At 16.0% G+C, this 24,794-nt stretch overlaps 1 protein-coding gene and 2 long non-coding RNA genes across 16 annotated transcripts in view; 2 read left to right on the top strand and 1 right to left on the bottom strand.

The window, feature by feature from the left end:
* Positions 1–8,390, top strand: part of LOC133665747 (uncharacterized) — a 101,985-nt gene extending 93,595 nt beyond the window's left edge. Inside the window, exon 2 of the long non-coding RNA XR_009828992.1 lies at positions 6,737–8,390. This is a non-coding gene — a long non-coding RNA (uncharacterized LOC133665747). The remainder of the gene's footprint in view (positions 1–6,736) is intronic.
* LOC107992898 (uncharacterized) overlaps positions 1–24,794 on the bottom strand; it is a 122,037-nt gene extending 97,243 nt beyond the window's left edge. For 4 of the 14 annotated variants that reach the window (XM_062072087.1, XM_062072085.1, XM_062072089.1 and 1 more), the window contains exons 1-10: positions 24,605–24,793; positions 17,692–18,026; positions 15,037–15,342; positions 11,145–11,333; positions 10,423–10,924; positions 9,938–10,165; positions 8,385–8,681; positions 7,582–7,716; positions 6,628–7,385; positions 3,369–3,558 (exon numbers count right to left, since the gene is read on the bottom strand). In XM_062072087.1, the coding sequence (XP_061928071.1) occupies positions 3,369–3,558; positions 6,628–7,385; positions 7,582–7,716; positions 8,385–8,681; positions 9,938–10,165; positions 10,423–10,924; positions 11,145–11,333; positions 15,037–15,342; positions 17,692–17,987 (2,901 nt within the window). In that variant the 5' untranslated portion in view covers positions 17,988–18,026; positions 24,605–24,793. Of the gene's footprint in view, positions 1–3,368; positions 3,559–6,627; positions 7,386–7,581; positions 7,717–8,384; positions 8,682–9,937; positions 10,166–10,422; positions 10,925–11,144; positions 11,334–15,036; positions 15,343–17,691; positions 18,027–24,604 lie in introns of all 14 variants that reach the window. The other 10 variants (XM_062072084.1, XM_062072083.1, XM_062072079.1 and 7 more) reach the window with 7 other exon arrangements.
* Positions 13,925–15,442, top strand: LOC133665746 (uncharacterized). Its single transcript, XR_009828991.1, has 2 exons — positions 13,925–14,603; positions 14,965–15,442. It is a non-coding gene; the product is annotated as an uncharacterized LOC133665746 (long non-coding RNA).

Below are 24,794 nucleotides of genomic sequence, written 5' to 3' on the forward strand. Positions count from 1 at the left end.
CGAAATTTAATGATTTTTTTAATTTCTTGATATAATATAATTAAATCAATTTAAATTTGATCCATTACTGCAATTAATTACTAACTAATACTTTACAACAACTTTAGAAATTATAATCAAATACAAAAAATTCAAATTAAATCCAAATATTAAAAATGTAATATATAAAATTAAATATATATTAAACAATAACAAATTAAACATATGTTAAACAATTTTATTTATTAATAATTTTAAACAATGAATGATGGCTAAATTTTTCTGAAAATCAAGTCAAAAAGATGAATAATATATACCAATACTAATCCAGTATCGAAAAGATACTTACACAAGTTCTTTTGTTAATATTAATAAATAATGTGTTAAAATTTTTTAAAAATCACTCGAGAAAAAATCTTAATATATCAAAATATGATAATTTCTCTAAAATTTACTTTTTTTAATGAATGAAAGTTATTTAGAATTTCAATATTTATAAAATATACATGATAATCAAACATAATACATAAAAAATTTGAGAAATTATTCTAATTAAAACAAATCAAAAAAAATTGACGTGTAAAACTATTCATTAAAAGTTTATCTTTAAAGTTTATCTTTATATTTTCATCATTTAAATCAAATTTCAAATTAATTTAATTTTATAATTTATAATAATATAATGATATAATTATATATATATATATATATATACACATACACACACACACACACACAGAGTGTTAATATAATCGTGGAATACCTTTGAAGGATCGATTTTAGATACCAAAACGAATGCAAAAGTTAATATACAAAAATTGACTTATATATTATAAACAAATTGAAGTTTGCGTTAGAGATAAAGGAAGACAAAGATACACAGATCAAGTATGTATCTAATATAAAAAGCAAAAATCATTATGTTTTGATGAAATATATTATCTTATATTTTTCTTTTATATAATTTCTTAATAATTAATTTATTGAAGAAGAAAGTAGTATTTATTTTTAATTAAAGATTTTATAGTATGATATATTTTTATTAATATGATATACAATTAATCAATAAAATTAATAAAAAATAATAAAAAAATTTTTTTAATTAATAAAAAAAATAATATAAATAATTGTTAGTAATTTTTAAAATAAATTTTTTAATTTAGAAGAAAATGCATTTCAAATTTAAATAAAATAAAATAAAATAATATCATTGCATACAAATAAATTTATTATTATTAATAATATTAATTTATTTTAAATTACGTTATATGTTCATTTTATCTATAAAAAAAAATATATAATATAAATATTTCGAAAATTATAAATGATATAAAAAATGTTTGGCACAAATATTATATAATTGCAAAGGATATATTATAATATATAAGATATATCTTGTTGATATTTTTAAATATTTTTTTAATTGCAAAATTATTTTTTTTATTTCATTTTCTTATCGGCATCAAATCATTTTCAAAACACTATTTATCTATATTTTTTATATAGATCAGTATGATATTAAATCTCAAAATTGTTATTAATCATGTTAAATTTTTGAAATCATAAATAAAATTCAATAAATACATTTTTCCATGAAAAACAAAATGTGATTATGGAATTCATCTCTTTCTTCCAGTAAAAAAATAAGTCTTATAATAATAATAAGTCGCAGATTTTTGCAATTAAAAATTTATTTTAAATTTCATTATGTGTTTAAAGGTTAATGCTTTAATTAATAATAAATTTTATGCCATTTATTATTATAAAAAGTATACATATAACATAAAGAATATAAAGTTTTGTAAAAAAAATTTCTTTTGAATTTGTTGTTTATTTAACAACATTGATATCATTGACTTAATACATACTTTTTTGACATATATAATCAAATCATAAAAATATTTTTTTATTTCATTTTTTCAAATACTTTAAATCATATATGAAAAATAAAGCAATTGTAACACGATTCAGTTTTTTGATTTTGACATTATAATTATAATTTATAATTTTATTACAAATTAAAAATATTTGTGCAAATTTTTTATAGATTTTATGTCTTCAACTATCTTATTTTGTGAAATTGTGAAATAAAAAATATCTATTAATTTAACATTCATAAAATTAACATTTTTTGTTTTTGAATCAATGTATGACGAAAAATTATCTCAATCTATATGCATCTTATGTCATTTCATTATTGTTATCAATGAAAACTTCAATTGCTTACTTTAAATCTCAATCGAAATTTTTATATTTCAATTTTTGTATTTGTTTGATTTCTAGAATTAATTTTTCAAAAATATCCCACAAATATTATATTATATATATATAATCATATAATATATTATATAGCATAATAATAATAGTACTACTAGTAACAATAATAATAATAACAATATTAACAACAACAACAATAGCAATAATAATAATCAGAAAAATTAAAAATATAATGTATAAAATAGTAATGTATAAAATATTATTTATATGACAAATAACTTATAATTGTATACAATTACATTACACTTAATTTATATAATAAGTCATGAAAAGAATTAATTTTATAATTTTCGATATTACTAAATAAAGGATTAAAATTCATAAAAATGTATTTATTAAATTTTCAAACTACAAATTATATAACGTAAGAATTATTATTAATAACAAATATTTTGCTTGTAATATGTACATAAATACATTACAAATTAATAAATATTTTCTAATTTACTGATAATTACTTATAATAATATTATTAATAATAATTTTCTTATAATCACATATAATTAAATTATTACTTATAAGAAAAAAAATAAACAACAATATATTTATCATATAAATTTTATCAAATAAATAATAAGATAAATAAAGATTTTTCAATTTTTTATCAAAATTCATATTAATCAAAATAATAAAATCAATTGTAATTAAAATTTTTAACAGATATTTGTTAATATTTCAATATATATATTTTTTCATTTTATTTTTATACTTTACAAATTAATAATATGAAATATGTTTATATTTCAAAGTTTCAAAGTTATATAAAACAAAAACGATAGTTTATTATCGAAGAAATAAAAAAAAATAAAAAACATTAATATATATTATTACATAAAAATAAATAGAATTATATATAAATAGATTATTAATAATATAAATTTTTTTTAGAAGAAAATAATAGAAAATAATTTCTTTTTATATTATATACGTATGTATTATTTTTTATAAAATTAATCTTAGAAATATACATACATTTATTTATTCCTTTTTTTATGCATTATTTTATCAATCAATAAGATCATGATCTTAAAAACCTATATTCAATATTATTTTTAATAAAAGAAAATTATATGTACAAAAATTTTCATTATTATTATACATATAGATCTTACCTTATCATCGTAAAAACCCTGATCGTCCGTTCTTTGCTGTCCAAGTAAACGATCAGTTTCCAAATCAGTATCTGCTTCTTCTTCATCTGGACCTTCCTCAATTTCTATATCTGCTTCTTCAGTCGTACGACGAACTTCCGATTCTTCACTATTATTTTCTACGCAAATTCTCCGTCTGCCATCCGATAGACTATATTTTAGTTAGATGTTCTTAAAAAAAAGTAATTATACAATCTGTCACAAAAATATTCGGATAATGATAACTTTGAATTTTATAATCTATATCTAGAATAAATATATATAACTAAAAATATATTTTGCAATATATAGAAATAATATATAGAATTAATATATAACATTAAAGAATAAAAAAACTTTTATCTTAATACAAATTATTTAAATATTTAAGATATCGAAAGAATAAATTTTTATATTACAGAAATATTTGGAACTTTACGAATTGAAATAATTAAAATAACAATTTATTATATAAGTTAAATATTGACTTTGATCTTCTCATTCAATATATTCAAACAAAATCGATATAGCAAGAACATCTATAATTCGAAAATCTCTATAATAGCACAATTTTCATTCTTTTCTTTCCACTGCTAAAATCTTTATAAATTGAAATAAAATTTACATTAATTCAAATTTAACTACATATTATATATTCAAATTCATTATTTTATTTTTATTTTACTGTAATTATAATTCAAATTGGAATAGGTTTCTATAAACTAAAATTTATTTTTATTTATATCCATGCTATTTTTACAAATTTATATTTACATGTTAGAAGATGTAAACTAATTATTCGATATTATTTCTTTTTCAAGAATTATTGGAATTCTATTATTGTAATTATTATAATTTTTATTAGAATTATTTCAAATAACAAATAAGAATAAAATGGAAACAAATCTTTATTTATTTTTATTTTATTTAATATATATTTTTATAATATATATTTTTATTTAATATATATTTTTTATATATTTTTATTTATTTATTCAATATATAATATCTATCATTTATAAAATTGAATATGCATCTATATTGATAATGAACATAAGCGTGAAAAAGAATACATGTATTCGAAAATAAAAATGCAATATATAATTGATTATTTCTGTGATTATTTATCTGTGTGATTATTTCTATAAATAACAAAAATACAAAAAAATATTTCAGATAAAAATTGTATAACATCGAAAAATATATCATAATTATTTGATTTACAAATATATTAAAGAAAGCTACATTCCAATTTTTAAATCCTATGTTTTTTATTAGATATTTTTTTTAGCATACAATATATAACTTAAAATAATTAAAAATATATATTATATAAATTTAATATATATATTATATATTATATATATTAATATATATATTTCACTTATTTCAAATTTCCTTCATTTAAATCTTTCTTGAAAATTTCGATAAGTTAATATTTCTAATCTGAAATATTGAAATCTTTCTTTGAAATTTAATTTATTAAAATCTAATTATAATGCATTTTATCTTTTATTCATTTTATTTTAGATAAATTTTTTTATTTTTTTCTTTAATATTGTTATTTTAATATTTAATATTTTGTTCAGCCATTTATATTGTTGTTTTAATATTTAATATTTTGTTCAGCCAATAATTTAATTTTTTACATAAAAATAATATTAATACAAAATTTATATTTTAGTTTAATAACTTAAATTTATAATATATATTTGAATATTTTCGAAAATTAAAAATGTATTTGTTCTTTTTTTATTTTATAATATTCAAACAATAAATCTACAAATTTTGTATTTCTGATATATATATATAAAGTATAGAAAATTATACTTTATTCAAAACATTTTTGATTTAAATCTGTCCGAATATTTTTGTGATTCACTACATATCAATTAAAAATATAAATTAATAATTATTTTTTTGTGTAAAATAATTTTTTATAAACTTTTTGTATATTATATTTTTATCTATTTAAATTAAAATTTTAATTTAGATTTCATTATTTTACATATATTACGTATATTACATTAATTTAATAGTAAAGTTAAAAGATCAATGATCTCTAGTAATATAATAAAATCTAAAATTAAAATTTATTTATTAAGAGATTAATTATTTTGTTTGTAAACTTATATATTTTGCTTATATACTTATTAAAACATTCAGATTAGCAGATTTATGATAAACACTGTAAATTATAAAATTAAATTAAAAAATTCTAATAATATTCGCAATAATATTTATTAAATATCAAATTAATATTATAAAATACAACTAAATATACCTTAATAATAAAATATATCTTATTATAGAGATAAATTTAAAAAAAACATTATCGCATATAAAATAATTTTTTATAATAATTAAAAAAATATTTTATATTATACATACATTATTCATATTTGTAATTTTTATAGTTTATATTCATTTTTAAATGAATATTTATTTATTTTTAAATAAATAATAAAACTAATAAATTAAATAATAAATTAAAATATATATAATTAAAATTATAGTTTTTAATCTTTATTTATATATTTACAAAACAATTAACATAATCATTACAAATTGTAAATTATTTATTGTATAAAAATATTGCATAAAAAAGTTGCATGGTGTGAAGAAGAGAATGTAATTTATTATTATTAATTTTTTTGCAAATGAATATGTAAAGAATCAATTGTTTTTTTAATTATAATCATGTATTTTTTAATAAAACTAATCAATATAGATTGTTATTCTTGAAGAAAAATTATTAAATTATTTGTTATAAAGAATTATTAATTAAAGAGATATTTTAAATTTTATAAATCTTATATGAAAGATGAGAAAAATGTGAAACAATACTCTTTTTTATATTTATCTTGCATACAATAAATTATATAAATTCAATAAATTTAAATTAAAATATCTGATAAATTTACAATTTTTTATAATAAATAATTTATTATAGAATATTTTATAAATAGCTTTTTTTTAGGATATAGTAATCTGCAGTGATTAATATATAAAAAAATATGATTCCAATTAATAAAACAAAATTAATAAATCTTTATATATTCTATTCTCATTTATAAAGAAATAATATTAAATTGTTTATATCATATAATATTTCTATGATACATTTTCATACAATAAATAATTTACAAATTATTTGAAATAATCATGTTACTTAATTGATTTTCTACAAATATTTAAGCTATGAAATATTAAATATTAAAAAAAAAAGAAAATGTAATACCTTGGTATCCAAATTGGACTGACATTGGATTCAATTATTTCTTCTGTAGAACATTTCACAGGTAAAGTTTTAGTCCTCTGTAAAGCCATTCTAATGTCTTTAATTGCAGCTTCAACTTCACCTCCTATTTCCAAATTAACACTTTGTCTAGCCTGAGGTGCTGGTGGTGGAGGCGTGCCAAGAGGATCCAAACTATCAAGCTGAAGCTCATTTGTATCATATGAATTTTCTTTTTTAGAAACAAATAAATCAGGTGATGAAGTTTTTAAAGAATGTAAAATATCTTTACTAACAGTTAAGCTAGAAAGATCTTTTCCAACTGAATCATTTTCTGTCGTAACTGAATAAGTAGTATCATTGACACGACTACGTTGAATAATTTCTTTTTCAATTTCATTAATTTGCCGCTTCATCAACATCACAGTTGGATTATTATTATCAGTATCACTAGCATGTCCACTAGATAAGCCATCTTCAAGAACTGGCATACTAGCATATATTCTCAATGAATCTGAATTATTTCCTAAATCACCCACTGATCCAAGAAGACCACTAGCTGGTATCAACTCATTATCCATCATCATTAAAGAAACTTCACTATCAAGATCTCCACAATTACTATCGCAATCAGTTGTTTCAGGACTCAATGTAAAATTGCGAGAGTGCCCAACTTGTAGTCCAACCTCTGTTTCTCCGAGATCTTCACTACTACCAGTGCCTACTGAGAGGTCTAAGAAATTATTTTCATGTTCAGCAATCTAAAAAAATGCAAAATCAAAATTTGAAAAATAATTTTATGCTAAATAAAATATTTTATTTCTTTCTTATGAATAATTTTCAAATTCAACAAAATTTAATTTTAAATAATAATTAGCTTATACAAAAAATTATATAAATAATATATTTATTGCTTAGACTTTAGAAATTATTTATTTTTTACATAAATATCCTTACATTTTGGGGAAAATCTGATCTTTGTTTTTTAGGAGATTCATGTACTAAAACTTCTTCTATTGTTGGAGGACCAGTAGCCAATCGTTGACCAACATAAGCGCTTCCTCCTTGTCTTCGTAATTCGTAATCTAGATCCTTAAATAATAGATAATAAAATCAATTTTAAATAAAATAAAATCATAAAATATTTTTTAGTAAAGATTATTAATTAACGTTATAGAATTAAATTATTTGCTGCAATATTAAAAAAAATTAAAATAAAGCATTAACATCATTAACAATATATCACAAATTTAATAAATTAATAAACATACAATACTCTTTTTAAATTAAACCAGTCAAAACTACAAAGATATATTAATAGTATTTCTATTAAAAATCCACAAGTAATTCAAAGGAAATGTTTCAGTCTTTCTAATTGAGATTTTTTTGAATTTCCATCAATTTTTTATCTTTTATCAAAGCATTATTTTATCTTTAATTTGTTAGCTATGTATGATGAATATATTTATCATAAAAAAAAACCGATTTTTTATTATGTAATATATATTATTATCTTTTCATTTTTGCAACAATTTAAATAAACATTTTTAAAATAAACTTTAAAATAAAATTTTTTAATATAGCTAGTAGGTAAAAATTCTTTCATATCTATTCTTTCATAGCTCTATAAACTTGTTTTCAAATTTCATAATCACACAAAATATTATAGATACATTCAAACAAAAATGAAGAAAAAATCTAATTTATGAATTATATTGTATTTTGTATTATTATAATAACAATAAAATAAATTTTTATACCTGAAATGGAAAAGATTCAATACTATTTTCCTTTTCCTTTGTTGGTGGTGGACATTTAAAAAATTCTTCGAGTACTTTTCGAGTTTCTGAGAATTCATATAAATAATCAAATGTACTACCACCAGATGATACCAAATTACTTATGTTATCTGTTGAAATAATTGATGGTTTTAAAGAATCTTCTTCTTCATCTTCAATTTTTGGAGATGAAGCATTTACAGCATGATTATCAGAATAATTCTTATTTGTTTCTACCACAGCCTTTTCTACAATGATTTCTGCAGAAGTATGTTCCTTCTAAAAATAAATACAAATATAATAAAATAAAAAAAAAACTATTTATTATTTTTTATTTCAATATTAATATATTCTTTTAATTTATTTCTACAAACTTTTATATATAGAGTGAATAAAAAATTATTATATAAAATAATTTATTATTTATTAATTAAATTAATAAATAAAAACATTTTAATAAAATATGTAACATTTTAAGAAACACATTGAATCAATACAATTTTTTTGAGATCAAAGTGATCTTTTTTTCAAATTTAATATATATTTTTTTAATATTATGTTGTTGCCAATGAAAAAAACGAATTCAATTATATATATATATTGTATATATATATATATATATATATACAATAACATATGATGGTCTTGATGACTTTTAAAATCAAATAAAATTACACAAAAACTATGTCATAATGATTGCTGAATTATTCTAGTGAATCCATTGTAATTTCTTTCAAAATTAATAAATATTAACCAAATCTATAATATAAACATTAATTTTTTATATTTTTAATTTATATTTCTGAGTTAATAGTATAAAATAATACATACAATGATAAAATTATATGCGAAAAAAATATAGTATAAAAAAAAATATAATATAGTATAAATGCTATATATTTTCAAACTATGAAAGAAAGTTTTCTTATCCAGAATTCGTTTCTTTGCGATATCGTTTGAAAAAATGCAAAGAAATATAAGGACAACACATATTCAAATAAAAAATAAATGAAACAATTTAATGTTTTATTTGATTTGAGATTCAATTCAGGTTATCGTAAATTACTGAATTCGTTTTTTTTACAATTTGATATTAAAAAAAAAATATAAAAATCTTCATATCTCAAAAAAAAATGAGATATAAAAAAATCAAATTGTAAAAATCCATTCGATGCATGTTTTAAGTGCTACATTACTAATTTATTAAAATATTTTTTCATTCAATTCATCAATAAGCAATAAATTATTTTTGATAATAATTCTTATCTTTAAATATGTATATGTATATATAACTTTATATTTATATATATTCAGGATATCATTGATTTAATATTATATAAGTCAAAAGAAAATGAATCATTATAAAAAAATAAATCAAAAAAAGATATTATATTTCATATTTATTATTATTATTATGTATTTATTTCTTTTATGTTTATTATTATATATTTATTATTATATTATATTTGATTATATTTATGAAATATGTATTAAATATGTTATAATGTACAAAATTATACTTATTTTAGATATACCTCATTATGATTTGGTGTTGTTGGTAATACTCTTTGTGGAAAACCAGGTCTTGGTGTCATATATACAGATGGCGATGACAGAAGACATGGAAGTTGAGTATCACGTATTCCATAACGTCTTGGACTTTCAGAATATTGTGCTATTGGTAATTCACCAATTACTCTTGTAACTTTATGATTTCGTTCTGAAGATGGTGATTCTACTTCACAATCACTAGCTGGAATCACCTAAAAAGATATGTTTTATTTAGTATATACAACTTTATCTCATATGATAATAAATCAATAACATTTTATTTTTAAATTATTTTACTATTTTAAATAATTTTAATATCCTATATATATTAATATTTAATATTAATATATTAATATTTCCTCAATATAATAAAATATAATAATATAATAAAATTTAATTAGCTTATAGATAAATATTAATTATTATTAAAAATAAAGATAAATATATTAAATAAAATAAGATGAAATACCTTAAAAAATTCCGAAGTATTACGATGATACGCTGTTGTTGGACTTGGAGTACTTTCAATGCTAGAACTTAAAGGTTCTGGAGGAATGCGACCTTTTTGAGATTCTTCAGTCTCAAGACTTAAATTAGTTGATGTAACTTGATTAGTGTTATTAGTTAAATCTAATGGCAAATTTTGCCAATTATCATCAATATCATCAAAAACAACTACTTCACCATCACTAACAATAGCCATGCTTCTTGCTGGTGTAGTATGATTTGATTGATAATCTATGCAGCTTTTTGACAATCCATAATCTAAATCTGTATTTTTTGACACATCATATTCTACATTATTGCTATTCAAAATTGAGTCATAATTAATAATATGATTGCTGTGATTGCTTTTAGGGGAATCATAATCAATAGATTTTGCTGGATTATGTCGCACCGAATGTATTTCCGAAGAAAATACAGTTTCTGTAACTTCTCTATTAGAACGCTGTTTTCTTGTATCACTACATCTAAAAAAATTTACATTCATATATAATTTTTAATTAATATGTATATAATAATTTTTTAAGAAAATAATTTATTTTTCAAATGTAATAATTTAAAAAATAAACTTTTTCTTATTTAGATGTTATTTAGATTACTTATATAATATTATGTAAAAATAATTTTTACATAAAAAATAAAAAAAAATACAAAAAAAAATAACATAAAAAATAATTTTTGAATTACCGGCTTCTTAACTCCCATACAGTTTGAGTATTTGGAGATTTATTATTTCTTTTAACTGATAGCTTGTTGTCTATTTGAATATCTTCATTATTTAAAGAATTTGATGCTGCAAGAAATCGTGATTTTCTAGCAGCTACTTTACCTCGGCTTTGAGAAAAAACTTCTCGTCCACCAGCAATTTCTATAATTCTAAAACATAATTATCATGTACATAATTATTAATTTTATATAATTTATTAGATTTCTAATAATAAAATAGAGATATTCTAATAATAATATCTAATAATAAAATAAAATAATAAAATAATAATAAAATAAAAATAAAAATTATAATTTTTAAAATATTATTTGAATTTTTGTCTTCTAAGCAAAAGATTAAATAAATAATATATAATATAAATTATTAAATGAAAAGTTTATATATATAAAAGTATCTAAAAAAATGAATTTCAAATAAAAAATAATATTTTAAATTTATTTATTATGATTATTCTAATTGAATTCATTTATTTACATATTTATTATAGAATATGTATGTTAAATGATTCAAATATTTTTTCAATTATTTATAATATATTAAGTAAAACTATAAAATATAAAAGTATTAAATAAAAAGATAATAACTAAATTAATAAGTAATAAAATTTTTAATTAAAAATTTAATTTAACAACTAAATATTAAAATTTCTTTCATAACATTATTTTTTCATAACACTATTCAAAATTATTTATATAATTACATTTACATAATTATAATTATTTGCAATAATCAAATTAATTTTATCAAAATTGAAATTATAAAAATCTGTAATAATTTTATTCTTTTAAATTATTATAATTACTTATAATATACTAAAATTAATTTTAAAATAAACATGTAATAAATTTAGCTTTTATAAATATCAAATATATGTAATAATATGTAGTAATATGTATCAAATATATGTAAATATTATAAAATAGAATTATTTTATTATTTTAAGAACTTTTTCTCTTGAAATTATTTAATTTTTCTTATAAATTAATAAAAAGATTTTTTCAAACAAAAATAAATAGCATAATATAATTATAATATATTATTTATGATATAAATCAAAATTTTTTGTAATGTAATCAATATGTAACAATTATTATAATATTTGATTGAATCATATCTAATTATTAATATTATTATTAATTATTAATTATTAATGTATAAAATTAATTATTAACATATTATTGATTAGCTTTTTAATAAATAATTTAACTTCAAAAAGTTTATTAATATGTAATGTTATATTAATATTAAAAATATATATATTAAAAAATATATAAAAAAAAATTTTTATATTAAAAAATTATTATAAAAAAACTTATACTAATTATTATAAGTATATAAAGAGATTGAATAATTAACATAATTTAATTATTCTTTTATAATATAATAAAATCATAAATAATTAGCAATTATTACAAAAATTATTTTTTGTCATACATTATTATATTTTTTTTTATGATATAAAAACTATTATAATTTATTTTCAATTAATAAGACATAAAATTATAGTATGTGATATTATAATTTGGATATATATTAATTTTTAATTAAATTTTTAAATCTTTAATTCAATTTTCTAAATATTTTAAAAAATTTTTCATATAAGTCTTAAAACAAAAATATTATAAAAAAATGTGATAAATAACATAATAATAATTTAATAATCCTTAATAATAATTATAAAATAATACTAATTATAATATATTTTACATAAAATTAATAATTCAATATTTTTTTAATAAAACAAAATTTTTTATTAAATCTTATTATTATTTTATGTAATAATATATATTTTATTTTTTTTTACATTCATATTCATAATATAAATAATATATATAAATAATATTTTATTTATTGAATGAACAATTTCAAAAATCATAATTGATTTTTTATATTTATATATATATATATTATATTTTTATATTATAAAAATATGAAATAATTACAAAAATATATATAATAAAATAAAAATTATAGTATTTTAATTTACATTTCATGAAAAAAAATAACAAATTTTGACTAAATAAAATAATCTTCATGACAATAATTTTATATTATATATATACATCTTATTTTCTTATTATCATATAATTATTTATAATTTTTTAATACTTTTTTTATCATTATTTTCAATTAATTATATTTTTAATTTTTACTTAAGAATTTAAAATTTTAAAAATTTAAAATAAACTATGAATCATTTTTATTTTAAATATGTAAATAATTAAAAAAAAAATTAAATATTAAATATGTTGAAATTACATTATTTGAATTGATAATTATATTAAAAATAAAATTATAAAAAAAATAATCAATTTTCATAATCATACTATTAACAAATTAATTTATATTATATATATTAAATAATAAAGTAATATTAAATTTTTTTATAAAAATTTTTATTTTTTTTTTCTTCTAGAAAAAAAAATACAATTAAAATATAAAATTTTTATAGAATGTAATAATTAATCAAAATATTTAACCAAATATTGTTATTATTTAATATGTTTTGTTACAAAAAATTATTAAAACTCATTGAAGATTATCAACTTATTTGGAAATTCATGCATTATTTTTGTATATATTATTTACAGATTAATATTATCAAATAAATTTTCATCATAAAATTCTTAAATTATTTATTTTGACTAAAATCATTATTAAATAAATTGATATATTTATAAAATAATATAAAGAACGAAACTATATTGACATATTATTTATTATGTTATTGTTACTTACACTTCGTTATTAATTTATTTTTATATTAATATACAGTTTATATGATATTTACTTATTATTAATTATCATAAACTAAACTTAAAAACAAAAAATGATACAATATAACCTAATATTATATGCTTCATGCATAATGTTTATCGACTGAACGTTGATTGTGTCATTGACCGATTGTTTACCGATTGTTTTAAAATATAAATGAAAGATTTGTAAATATTTAATTTTTTGAATGCTCAATAATTAATTTAAATATAAAAAAATTAAGAATTAACTATAATAAATAAATAATTAATTTCTCTACTTAAAATATTAAAAGAAAAATAAATACTGGAAATATTAGAACAAACAATATCTAAAAGATAAAATATCTAAAAAATAAAATCAAATAAAACATAGAAGAGTGAAAGAAATAAGAAAATAAAAAATAAAAGAATATATATTAATTATAATATTATTAAAATTATCATATTTCTTATATTATATATATTATTATATATATATATATATATATATTATATACATTATATACATTATTTTAGAGATTTGATATTTTTACAATTTCATTACAGAACTTATTATTTATAATTCATTATAGAATAATAATCCATGAAATTATAAATCATTAAGAATAGAATGATATGTTTTGTCATTCGATGTTACATAATATTGTATCTACTTATTATGTAAGTAATTATATAAGTAAAAAAAATATTAAAATATATATAAATATATATAAAATAAAAAAAATATTTAGTATATTTTAGTACTATAAATAGTTTTTCATTAAAACATAGCTTATTGAAAAAAACTTAAATTCTATGAATAATTTCATATTTTGAATTTTATATTTTTAAATATTTTATTATTTTTACAATTTTAAAAATTCATTTTCATTTTTTAAAAGTATTATTATTCATTATCAATTACATTTTATAAATTATTAATATATCTAATTTTTTTTCTTAAAAATTTGTATATAAAATTATAAATTTTATTGTATATAAAATTATAAATATATATTATATTTATACGTTATTTTTATAGATTAAATTTGTATTCCACAAATATAAAAAAAATATTTTATTATTTATTAAAATAAGAAATAAAGTAACTTACCTGGAATCTCTTAATTTATAACTGCGATCACCCTTAGCAGAAGTTAAAATGTATACAGGGCTTTCCTCAGGCCCACTATCATCCTGCTGAGAATGACTTTGATGATCACTACCTGGGAGACTACCATATTGTTGTGCATCCTCACTATGTCCAGAGGCAGATGAGGAACTTGAAGAAAGTGGTTTTGTGTTAAATGTACCAAGTGAATTAAATGTTCCAAGTGGACCGCCAACATTGCTTGTGTTACTACTAACACCAACAGTTAGTTGACTTTCACTTGTAAAACCAGATACCATGCTCGTTGTCCTATAAAACAAAAATAATGATTAATTATTATTTATATTATATTCTTTATATCATTATATTTAAATATAATTATTAAAATAAAATTCATTTATTATATCAATTTTAAATTCTTATATATTATGATTATTTTAACATTTAAAGAAAAATCAATATCAATTTTTATTAAAAGATATTTTTAATAAATTTTGAATAAGTAAAAATAAAAGAAAAATAAAAATTAAGTTTTTAAAAAACTTAATATTAAAATTTATCATTTTTTAATTCAACATTTAAAAAATTAATCAAAATTAATATAATACAAAAAAAATAAATAAATTTTCATGTGAAACTAGTTTAGAACTTATTTGATTTCTTATAAATTCATATTTTAATATTAGTATTAAATATAATTATTTTATTAATTCTTATTATATTTTATTTAATTTTTTGTTCACATTTTGATATGAAATTATAATATGAAATTATATTATAATTATATTATAATTATATTATAAAATATAAAATAATTTGTTCATAAAACTTATTAAATGATAATAAAATTTAGTAAAATGAAACTTAAAATATTTATAATGTTTATGATAAATTATAATGTACAAATAATCAATATTAATATATTTTTTCAATATCTTTAATATTTTTTGTGTAAATTTATCGAATTTTCTCACTGACTTTTTAATATTTTTTTGTACTAAGAAAAATAAAAAAAAAATTAGATTCCATTTTACAAAAATAAAAAAAAAATTAATTCGTATTAATATTTATAATTGATTTGTGACTGCTTTTTTATTATATTTATTATATTTTTCAAAATTATTAATATTCAATAAAATTATTTAATTATTTTTTAATTTTTATGTTTTTTAATTTAAATTATAACAAAGTAATTAAAAAAAATCTGTTTAAATCTAAGCTCTGGAAGCTTTCGATTTAATTTTCCAAAAAAAAAAATTTATATTGATATTCGACCGCAATGTTTTTTTTATTTTCATTTATTTGTTACAAAAAAATATATAAAAAAAGTTTCATAAGAAAATAGTATTTTGAAATTAACATTATTTATATTTATCAATTTTTCCATATTGAAATATAATTATAATATCAAAATTTCATTTTTATTCCTATATTTTATAATTATTACTTCTAAATTATTTAAACTAAAATACATATATATTATATAATAAATAATTAAACATTGAATTTTTTATATTCTTATGAAATTCTCATGAATATTGAATTCAATAAGTAATTATATACAATATATAATAATTTTATATTATTATTAATATTATAATTAAATAATAATATAAAATATAATATTATACTATTATTATATAATATTATATTTAATATTCTAATATAATATTATATTTAATATTAAATTAATATTTATAATTATATATCTTATTATATTTAAAGTATTATAATAAATTCAAAAGTAATTTAATTTTGTAATGAATAAAAGATTCATTCTACTATTATCTATAACTATTGTAAAATTAAATTGTTTTGAAAAAATGAATATTTTTGCAATTTTTATATTTTAATCTCTACAATTTTTAAATTTTTTATAAATTTCCAAATGTATTATGTAAAATAATATATAATTATATATATAATATATATTTATATAATAATTATATAATATATAAAATTATAAAATTATTAGAATCAAAAATTATACAGTATTTCTAACAATATAAATTTTAATATTAGATATTAATATAATAAATTTCGATACATCAATTAAAAATTTTCATATTTTTATCTTACAGTGAAATTTAATTTTTAAATTTAATTTTAAAAATTCAAAAACCTTTATTTGAATTGAATTTAAATTTTGAATGAAAATGCGAACATAATTATATATAGTAATTTTTTTTTCTTTATAAGATCTTTTTGAGTGCATGAAATCAATCTTTAAATTCTTATTATTTATTATTTTTCTTATTATTTTTATATCATTTTTTATATCTTTTTTTATAAAATTGTTTAGAAATATTTTTTACAGAATACTAAAATTTAAATGTTTTATATATAATTTAAAATTTTGTTTCATTTCATATCATTACAAGGTTATATTTAAAAAAATAAAGAAAATATTTTAAAAATTGATCTCACATTCTTAAAGTGATATTTCACTAATAAAAAAAATTATTATTATAATTACTAAACTAATTAAAAAAAAGTACTATTATAATTTGTACTCTATTATACGATATTTCAAAACATTTTGATTTTAATAACATTATTTAAATATAGTTAAATTAAACTGTTATAAGGTAAAAAATTTCGTAATTCATTATTTACAATCGAGAAAAACCAATGATTGAAAAATCAATATAAGTTTACCTATCGGAGATATCACGCTCGAGGTCAATCATGTCTTCCAATATTGGATGTGAATGCTTTGAAGATGTGTTCTTGCAAGTAATTGCAAGGGTAGTAGTCGTAAGAGTGTTCGTGAATGTCGTTGTGGAAATATTTGTGAGGCTGGTGGTAATAGAAACGGCCTCTTTTTGACAGAGGCTCTCATGCGGCTGACTAATCTGTATAGAGGCCCCCGGACTCGGGGGTGGGCCACCCCTAGGCCGACATTTCGGAAAAAGTCGGTTCAAATCTGCGTTTTCCAAGATCAGACTTGTCATCGCCACATCATATTCATTTTTCTTAATATCCTGTCCATTCTAAAACATTACATATTCAAATTATACAAGATATTAATAGTTGAATCATATAAGATATTATAATATCAAATATTCTTATAAGAGATGTTATATATTTCAAAATTTTATTAAAAATAATTTTAGTATGTAAATAAAATAGTATGTAAATATCTTATTTTTTACTAACTTATTTTTATCAATTATTATTAACTATGATTAGATAAAATTTTTGTACTATTTTAGAAATTATTAAAATTAGCATATTAACATATATATATTTTAAGTTTATTAAAATTGAAAAGAGAATGCATCGACAAGTTCATTGTTATTAATATATAATAATAAAATTATTATTTAATAATAATTAAATTTAAAAAAAAAAATTATTTAATAATAATTATTTATTTAATAATATTATATACTAATGTATATTAATATATAATAATAAAATGGGTTTTTTAATAAAAAATGAATTATTAATAATATAACAAATATTATATGCTTAATTAAAAAATTAATTAATAAATCTTTTTTCTAGAATGAAATAAATAATAAATGAAATGAATAAACAAATAAAATTTTGAAAATTTATTTATTATTTCTAAAGAATTATATAAAATTATATATATAAGAATTATAGCTAATTCATATAACATTTTAGATCTCAAGTAATAAAATTATACATCAATTAAAAAATTATTAAATATAATTTAATAATAAATTTAATAATAAATTAAAATTTATTTATTTTTTAATGTATTTATACATAATCTTTATTTTCGGAGCAATTTATCATAAAATATTTCGGTAACTGTTAAGTTTAGAATCAATAGATTAATGGTTTTTTTATTTGAAATTTAATATTGAAATTTAATATTTTGATGTATAATGTAAAAAATATATGATGTCATTTAAAGTTGATCTTGAAAATTTTGAAACTCTCTCCATATATAAAAAAAATACTGATCATTATTTGTGTAAATCATGTAACTTTTATTAATTGTATAAGAGTTATTTGAAATATGCAAATTACCTGAATTATTCTATATAAAATAATGCATATTTAAATTATTTTATTTTTTTAAGTAAAAAAGTATTTTACATAAAATAATTATAAAAAAATATATTTAAGATTATAAAGAGAAAAAAACAAAAAAAATATAATATAAAATTTTATGCTTGTATATATTATTATACTAACTGTAAATAATTATAAAGTTGGACACTTTTAAACTAAACATAAAGCTCAGTACATACCTCAGTTATTGATTAAATTATTGATAGTTAAATATACGCATATGATATTTTCAATATATAACACCTCCCACTTAATTTCTGTTTTTAATAAAAAATTTTCTTTTATTAAAAATATTATAAAATTTATATAAGAAACTCTATTTCCATTGAAATTGAGATCATTTTAATATAACAGATAAATTATTAATAGATATAATATATCAATGTTTATTTATCAAACTATAAATTTAATTTGTATTGTCTCTACTTACATATAAGATTTTTATTATTTTTCGATATTATAAATCATTATTTGTTTTATATATTGCTTTATAAATATCATTCAAATAAAATTTTTATCGTAATTTTATTTATGTGATTTTTATGTGACAAAATTTAAATATAACATATAGAATATTATATAATTATTATATATAATTTAATTTTATAACAATTAATAAAATTGAAATGAATAAAAAGAGATAATAATATAAAAAGATACATGTATATATAACAAAAAAGTAAGTTAATGCAAAAAATTATATAATAGTCATTAATATATAATATAATTATAATATATATATTTGTATATATATATATACATATGTGATAATATATAATTATACTAGTGATGAATAATCGAATATGAAAATCAATATAAAAAAAGAAATAGAAGAAAATAAATAAATAAGGAAAGTACACAATTTATAAGAAAAAAACCAATCTTAATCAAAACAAATAAATAGGATAAGATAATAAAACGATAAAAAATGCGGAAAGAAAATATGGAAATAAGAGAAGAAATATAAAGAAAGAAAGATGAATACAAGAAAGAATAACAGAAAACGTGAGAAAACGCGAGTTTGGCCCATGCTTCGTTGAATGTGGAATCGATAGAGGGTCACTGGCATCAGAAAATACAATCGGCATTTTAAAGTTTATTTCAGTTTATTATACAAACTTTACTATTGTATTTATTTTGCTTCATTTTATAATTAATATACATATATCGAACTTATATTTGTTATAATTTAACATATACATATTCATCAATACTCAAATACTTTATTATAATTTATTTTTTTAAGTAAAATATATTTTCCATCTCCACATTTATTACCCATTTCTCATATGTCTTATTATTAATATCTAACTCTTTTACATTTATATGTATAATAAAAATATATATTGAAATAAATAAAATGAATAATGAAATAATTATTAATATTTCCTTTAATAACAATGAAAATTAAAACCAAATAAAATAAAATATGCAATAATTCGAATAAAATTTTATTTAAAAATTTTATTTAAAAATATAATTAATATATATAAATAATAAGAAACATAAAAATACTGAATTTTGAATTTACTATATAGTTTCATAGTTTTTATATTTTTAAAAAAAATTATAATATTTTACATTTTTGTATTTTATAATATTACATTAGTATTTAAATTATATATTTATTAATTAAATTCTTTATTTTTAAGATAATTAAAAATTTGAAAAAATTATATTTTATGTAATACAAATATAAAATATTAGACTTCAAAATATGACACATTTAAATTATATTCTTTTTCTTTTGATTTTATTTTTATTTATAAAAATATTACTTTAAAACTTTATAATTTATTATTTTCTTTATTCATTTTTTTAATTTATTTTTTATTTATTTTTGATTTTTAATCATTCTTGTCAAATAAAAAATTTTTAATGTTTCATAAAACCTCTTTCTTTAAATCCAAAAAATAAAAAAATAACAATAAATAGAAAATGATCCAAAAGAAGAATTAAAAGTTATTTGTAAATGTGCATTTATATTTTATTTCTTATAGATAATATTATAATATATATATTATCTATATAATATAATATAAATATACACTTATATATATATAATAGATATTAATTGTAAACAAATATTTCTAATTTTCAAGTATATTATTACAGAAGAAACAAAAAATATGATTCTCATTTAAGTAAATATATGCATATATGAATATATTGATTGATTATAATACATTAATAAATCAATTAATTAAATATGAACCCATATAGTCAACTGATAATATATACATATATATATAAAAATGGAATTTAAAGAAGTTTTGTATGGATTAAATTATAATTTTTATACAAATTGTAATGAAATATTTTGTGCACATATATTCAATCATTTTATTTGAAATTAACTAAAATAATAATTTTAATCTTACATATTTGTTGCTCTCTGCCTATTATTTACGCGTGCACGCATAATACTATATACATATATTTCATAATTATAAAAATTATAAAAATATAAATATAAAGATAAAATATTAATAATATTGATATTATTTATTTAAGACGTATTATTTTTTATTTACGGCAAATTTTTATTTTACTTAGTTATTATTTGTAAAGTAATCTTTATCGATTTTTAGAATTTTGCTATACGGACTGACCATTCAATAATTTTAATTATTATTAATATATTATAATATATATAAATTAATTAATATATAATGAATTATCAAAATTTATATATCAAAATATCAAAACTTATATTTTACATTTTATAAAATTATTTTAACCGAATTACTGAGATTTTTATAATAAAAATAATGATAATATATATTTTACTTTATATTTTGCAATTATATTATATAAAACAATTATATTTTAATTTGATTATATTTAAATTATATAAATAATAAAAAAATTTTTAAAAAATGATTAAGAAAAAGAATATCAAATTTTTTTTCTTTATTTCTGAAATTATAAATAAATAATGAATGAATAATGAATCTGAATTAAATATTAAGAAATATTATATTCAATTTTTGTTAAATTATATTATTTATGATTATTTATTCAATATAATAAATAATCATAAATAATAATATATAATATATAATAATAATATAATAATAATAATATATATATATATATAGTAATAATAATAATGAATATTATAATAATAATATAGTATTCAATATAATATAATAATAATAATCATGATATTTAGATATAATGATATTGTTTCTTAATTTTGTAATTATGAAAACAAAACTTAAATTATTGTTAAAAAAATAATACATTTTTTAATTTTATTATTTGCTTTCTTGAAGTTATACAATAAAGATAATAAAATAAAAATTTAAAAATTAATATTATAATATTAATAAATTTAATATTTTATTAATAATTAATAAAATATTTTTAAACATAAAAAATATTTCTGTATAAAATGTAAATTGATGTGATAAATAATATTGTAACATAAATTATAATGTATATTATAAAAATAATATATAATTTATATAAATTGTAAATATAATTGTATATAAAGTGCTAACATATAATACAATAATATAATGATATAAAAAATTATATTTTTTTTAAAGAAAAAAAAACATTCATACTTAAAAAAATAAATATATAATTTTATATAAATTTAAATCATTCAATAATTATAACTTTTTTAAAAGATGATATATAGGAAATATTAATAGATATAAATATAGAATATAAATAGATAAATTTATTATATATACTATATATACTACTACTTATATAAATATTATATAAAGAAAATATTAAAAAAGACTTAGCAATAGTTATTAAGTTAATTTAATATTTCTATTTATATAATAATAATTTAAAAATTTCATTAAAGTAAAAAATTATTGAGACACAATAGAGAAATTAAAAATAAATATATTAGTGAGACACAATAGAGAAATATATATATATATATATATTCCAATTAAAAACATTATATTTTATTTATAATATAAAATTTTTATACATTTTATATAAATTTTTTATATAATTATAAATTATTGTTATTTTTATTTACTAATTTTATTAAAATTAAATTATTATATTCCAAATAATTAATTTTGTAGATAAAATAAATGCATTAATGTTAATAACTATAAGTATTAATAACACTTAATAATAAAATTTATATTATAATTCATAATAGAATTAATGAAAAATTATATTTATATATATAACAAATTTCTTTTTAATTTTAAGTTATTTCTTTTTATATATTATTATAATTTTTTTCTAAATATTCAAATAATTTATTCATGAAAATCATATAAAAAACATATTTATTGTGATAAAAATATGTTTGTAATAGAAATATATGATAGAATAGACATGTAAAATTGTAATTATGGTATTTTTTAATAATTATTTACAATTTATTATCAAATGTGTAATCTTTTTTTTCAAGGAAAAACTTTAATATCATTTAGAAATAATATCTAATAATATCTAATATCATTTAAAATAATATATAAAATAATAACCAATATTTACATATATGTATCGCTTATTTACTGCAGTAATGACAATTCAAAAATTATGACTTTAAAAAAAATGACTTTAAATGATTTGATTCATTATAAAATTACATATAAATATTGCTAAAAAATGTTAAGTTAGAAATATACAATTTGAGAATACATTCACACAATTCTATAAATAAAAAATATAAATAACAATGATTAATGATATTAATAACTCAAAAATTATAAATTTTAAGTTATATTATTGTTGTAAAAAATAAACGATAAATAGGTATATATGTACATAAATACATATATTTATTTTTAATAATAAATTTTAAATTCAAATTCGAAAACAAACATTGTAAAAAGAAATATTCTTCGAATTTCTATATAAAATTTATGTAATTATATAAAAGAAATATGTATTTTAATAATTGTTCTTTTCGATTAAAGTATTGAAAAGAGTTATTTCTGTATCTATTCTAAAATGAAAGCATTGTACATAATGCAAATCCTGTGTGATATATTTATAAGAATTATTTATTATTTAAATTATTATGTTTTAAAAATATCAAAATTGTATTTAATTCTTTTAATACTTAATTTCGAGAAAAAAATCGATTGAACAATCTTATTTGTAAGTAAAGAAATAAAAAAAAAACTGTATTGAATTAAAGCTGTGTTCGAAATAAATATAAATCGACAAAATTTTTACAAATTTTTATCGATTTTATCATATGATAAAAATTTTACAAAAGAAAGAAAGAAAGGGTTTTGACTGTAGGCGTCTTTCCATCCAGAGATTTCGTGAGTTCTTTTCGGATATCAAATTATTCATTTCCAAACACGTTCAATAAAAACAAAAAAAAATATGAATCAAAATGCATTTCTATTACAAAAAAAAAACTACAAAATTGTAATCAAATCTTTTATAGAATATCTTATCGTAATACGACTTGCAAAGAAGAGAAATCGATCCAACATATTAACGCGTGTCTGGCATCGAGGACAGTAGCCACCCGTGTAAAATACGTTCTTTAAAAAGATTTTATATTGTTTATATTTACCTTATTATACTTGTTCTAAAACGTACACTTGTCACTCTGTTATAATATGATGCACTAAATTAAATTGTCACACGAAATATCCTAATAATCTAGTAATACGATCGTGAGTACAGAAGTCTTCAGAGGGTAGTCAGATACTGAACGAATAGATGGCGCCCATACTTATACGCCACTCCTAGCGTCGAATTTT

Source organism: Apis cerana, linkage group LG2 (genome assembly GCF_029169275.1).
Source record: "Apis cerana isolate GH-2021 linkage group LG2, AcerK_1.0, whole genome shotgun sequence".
NCBI lineage: Eukaryota > Metazoa > Arthropoda > Insecta > Hymenoptera > Apidae > Apis > Apis cerana.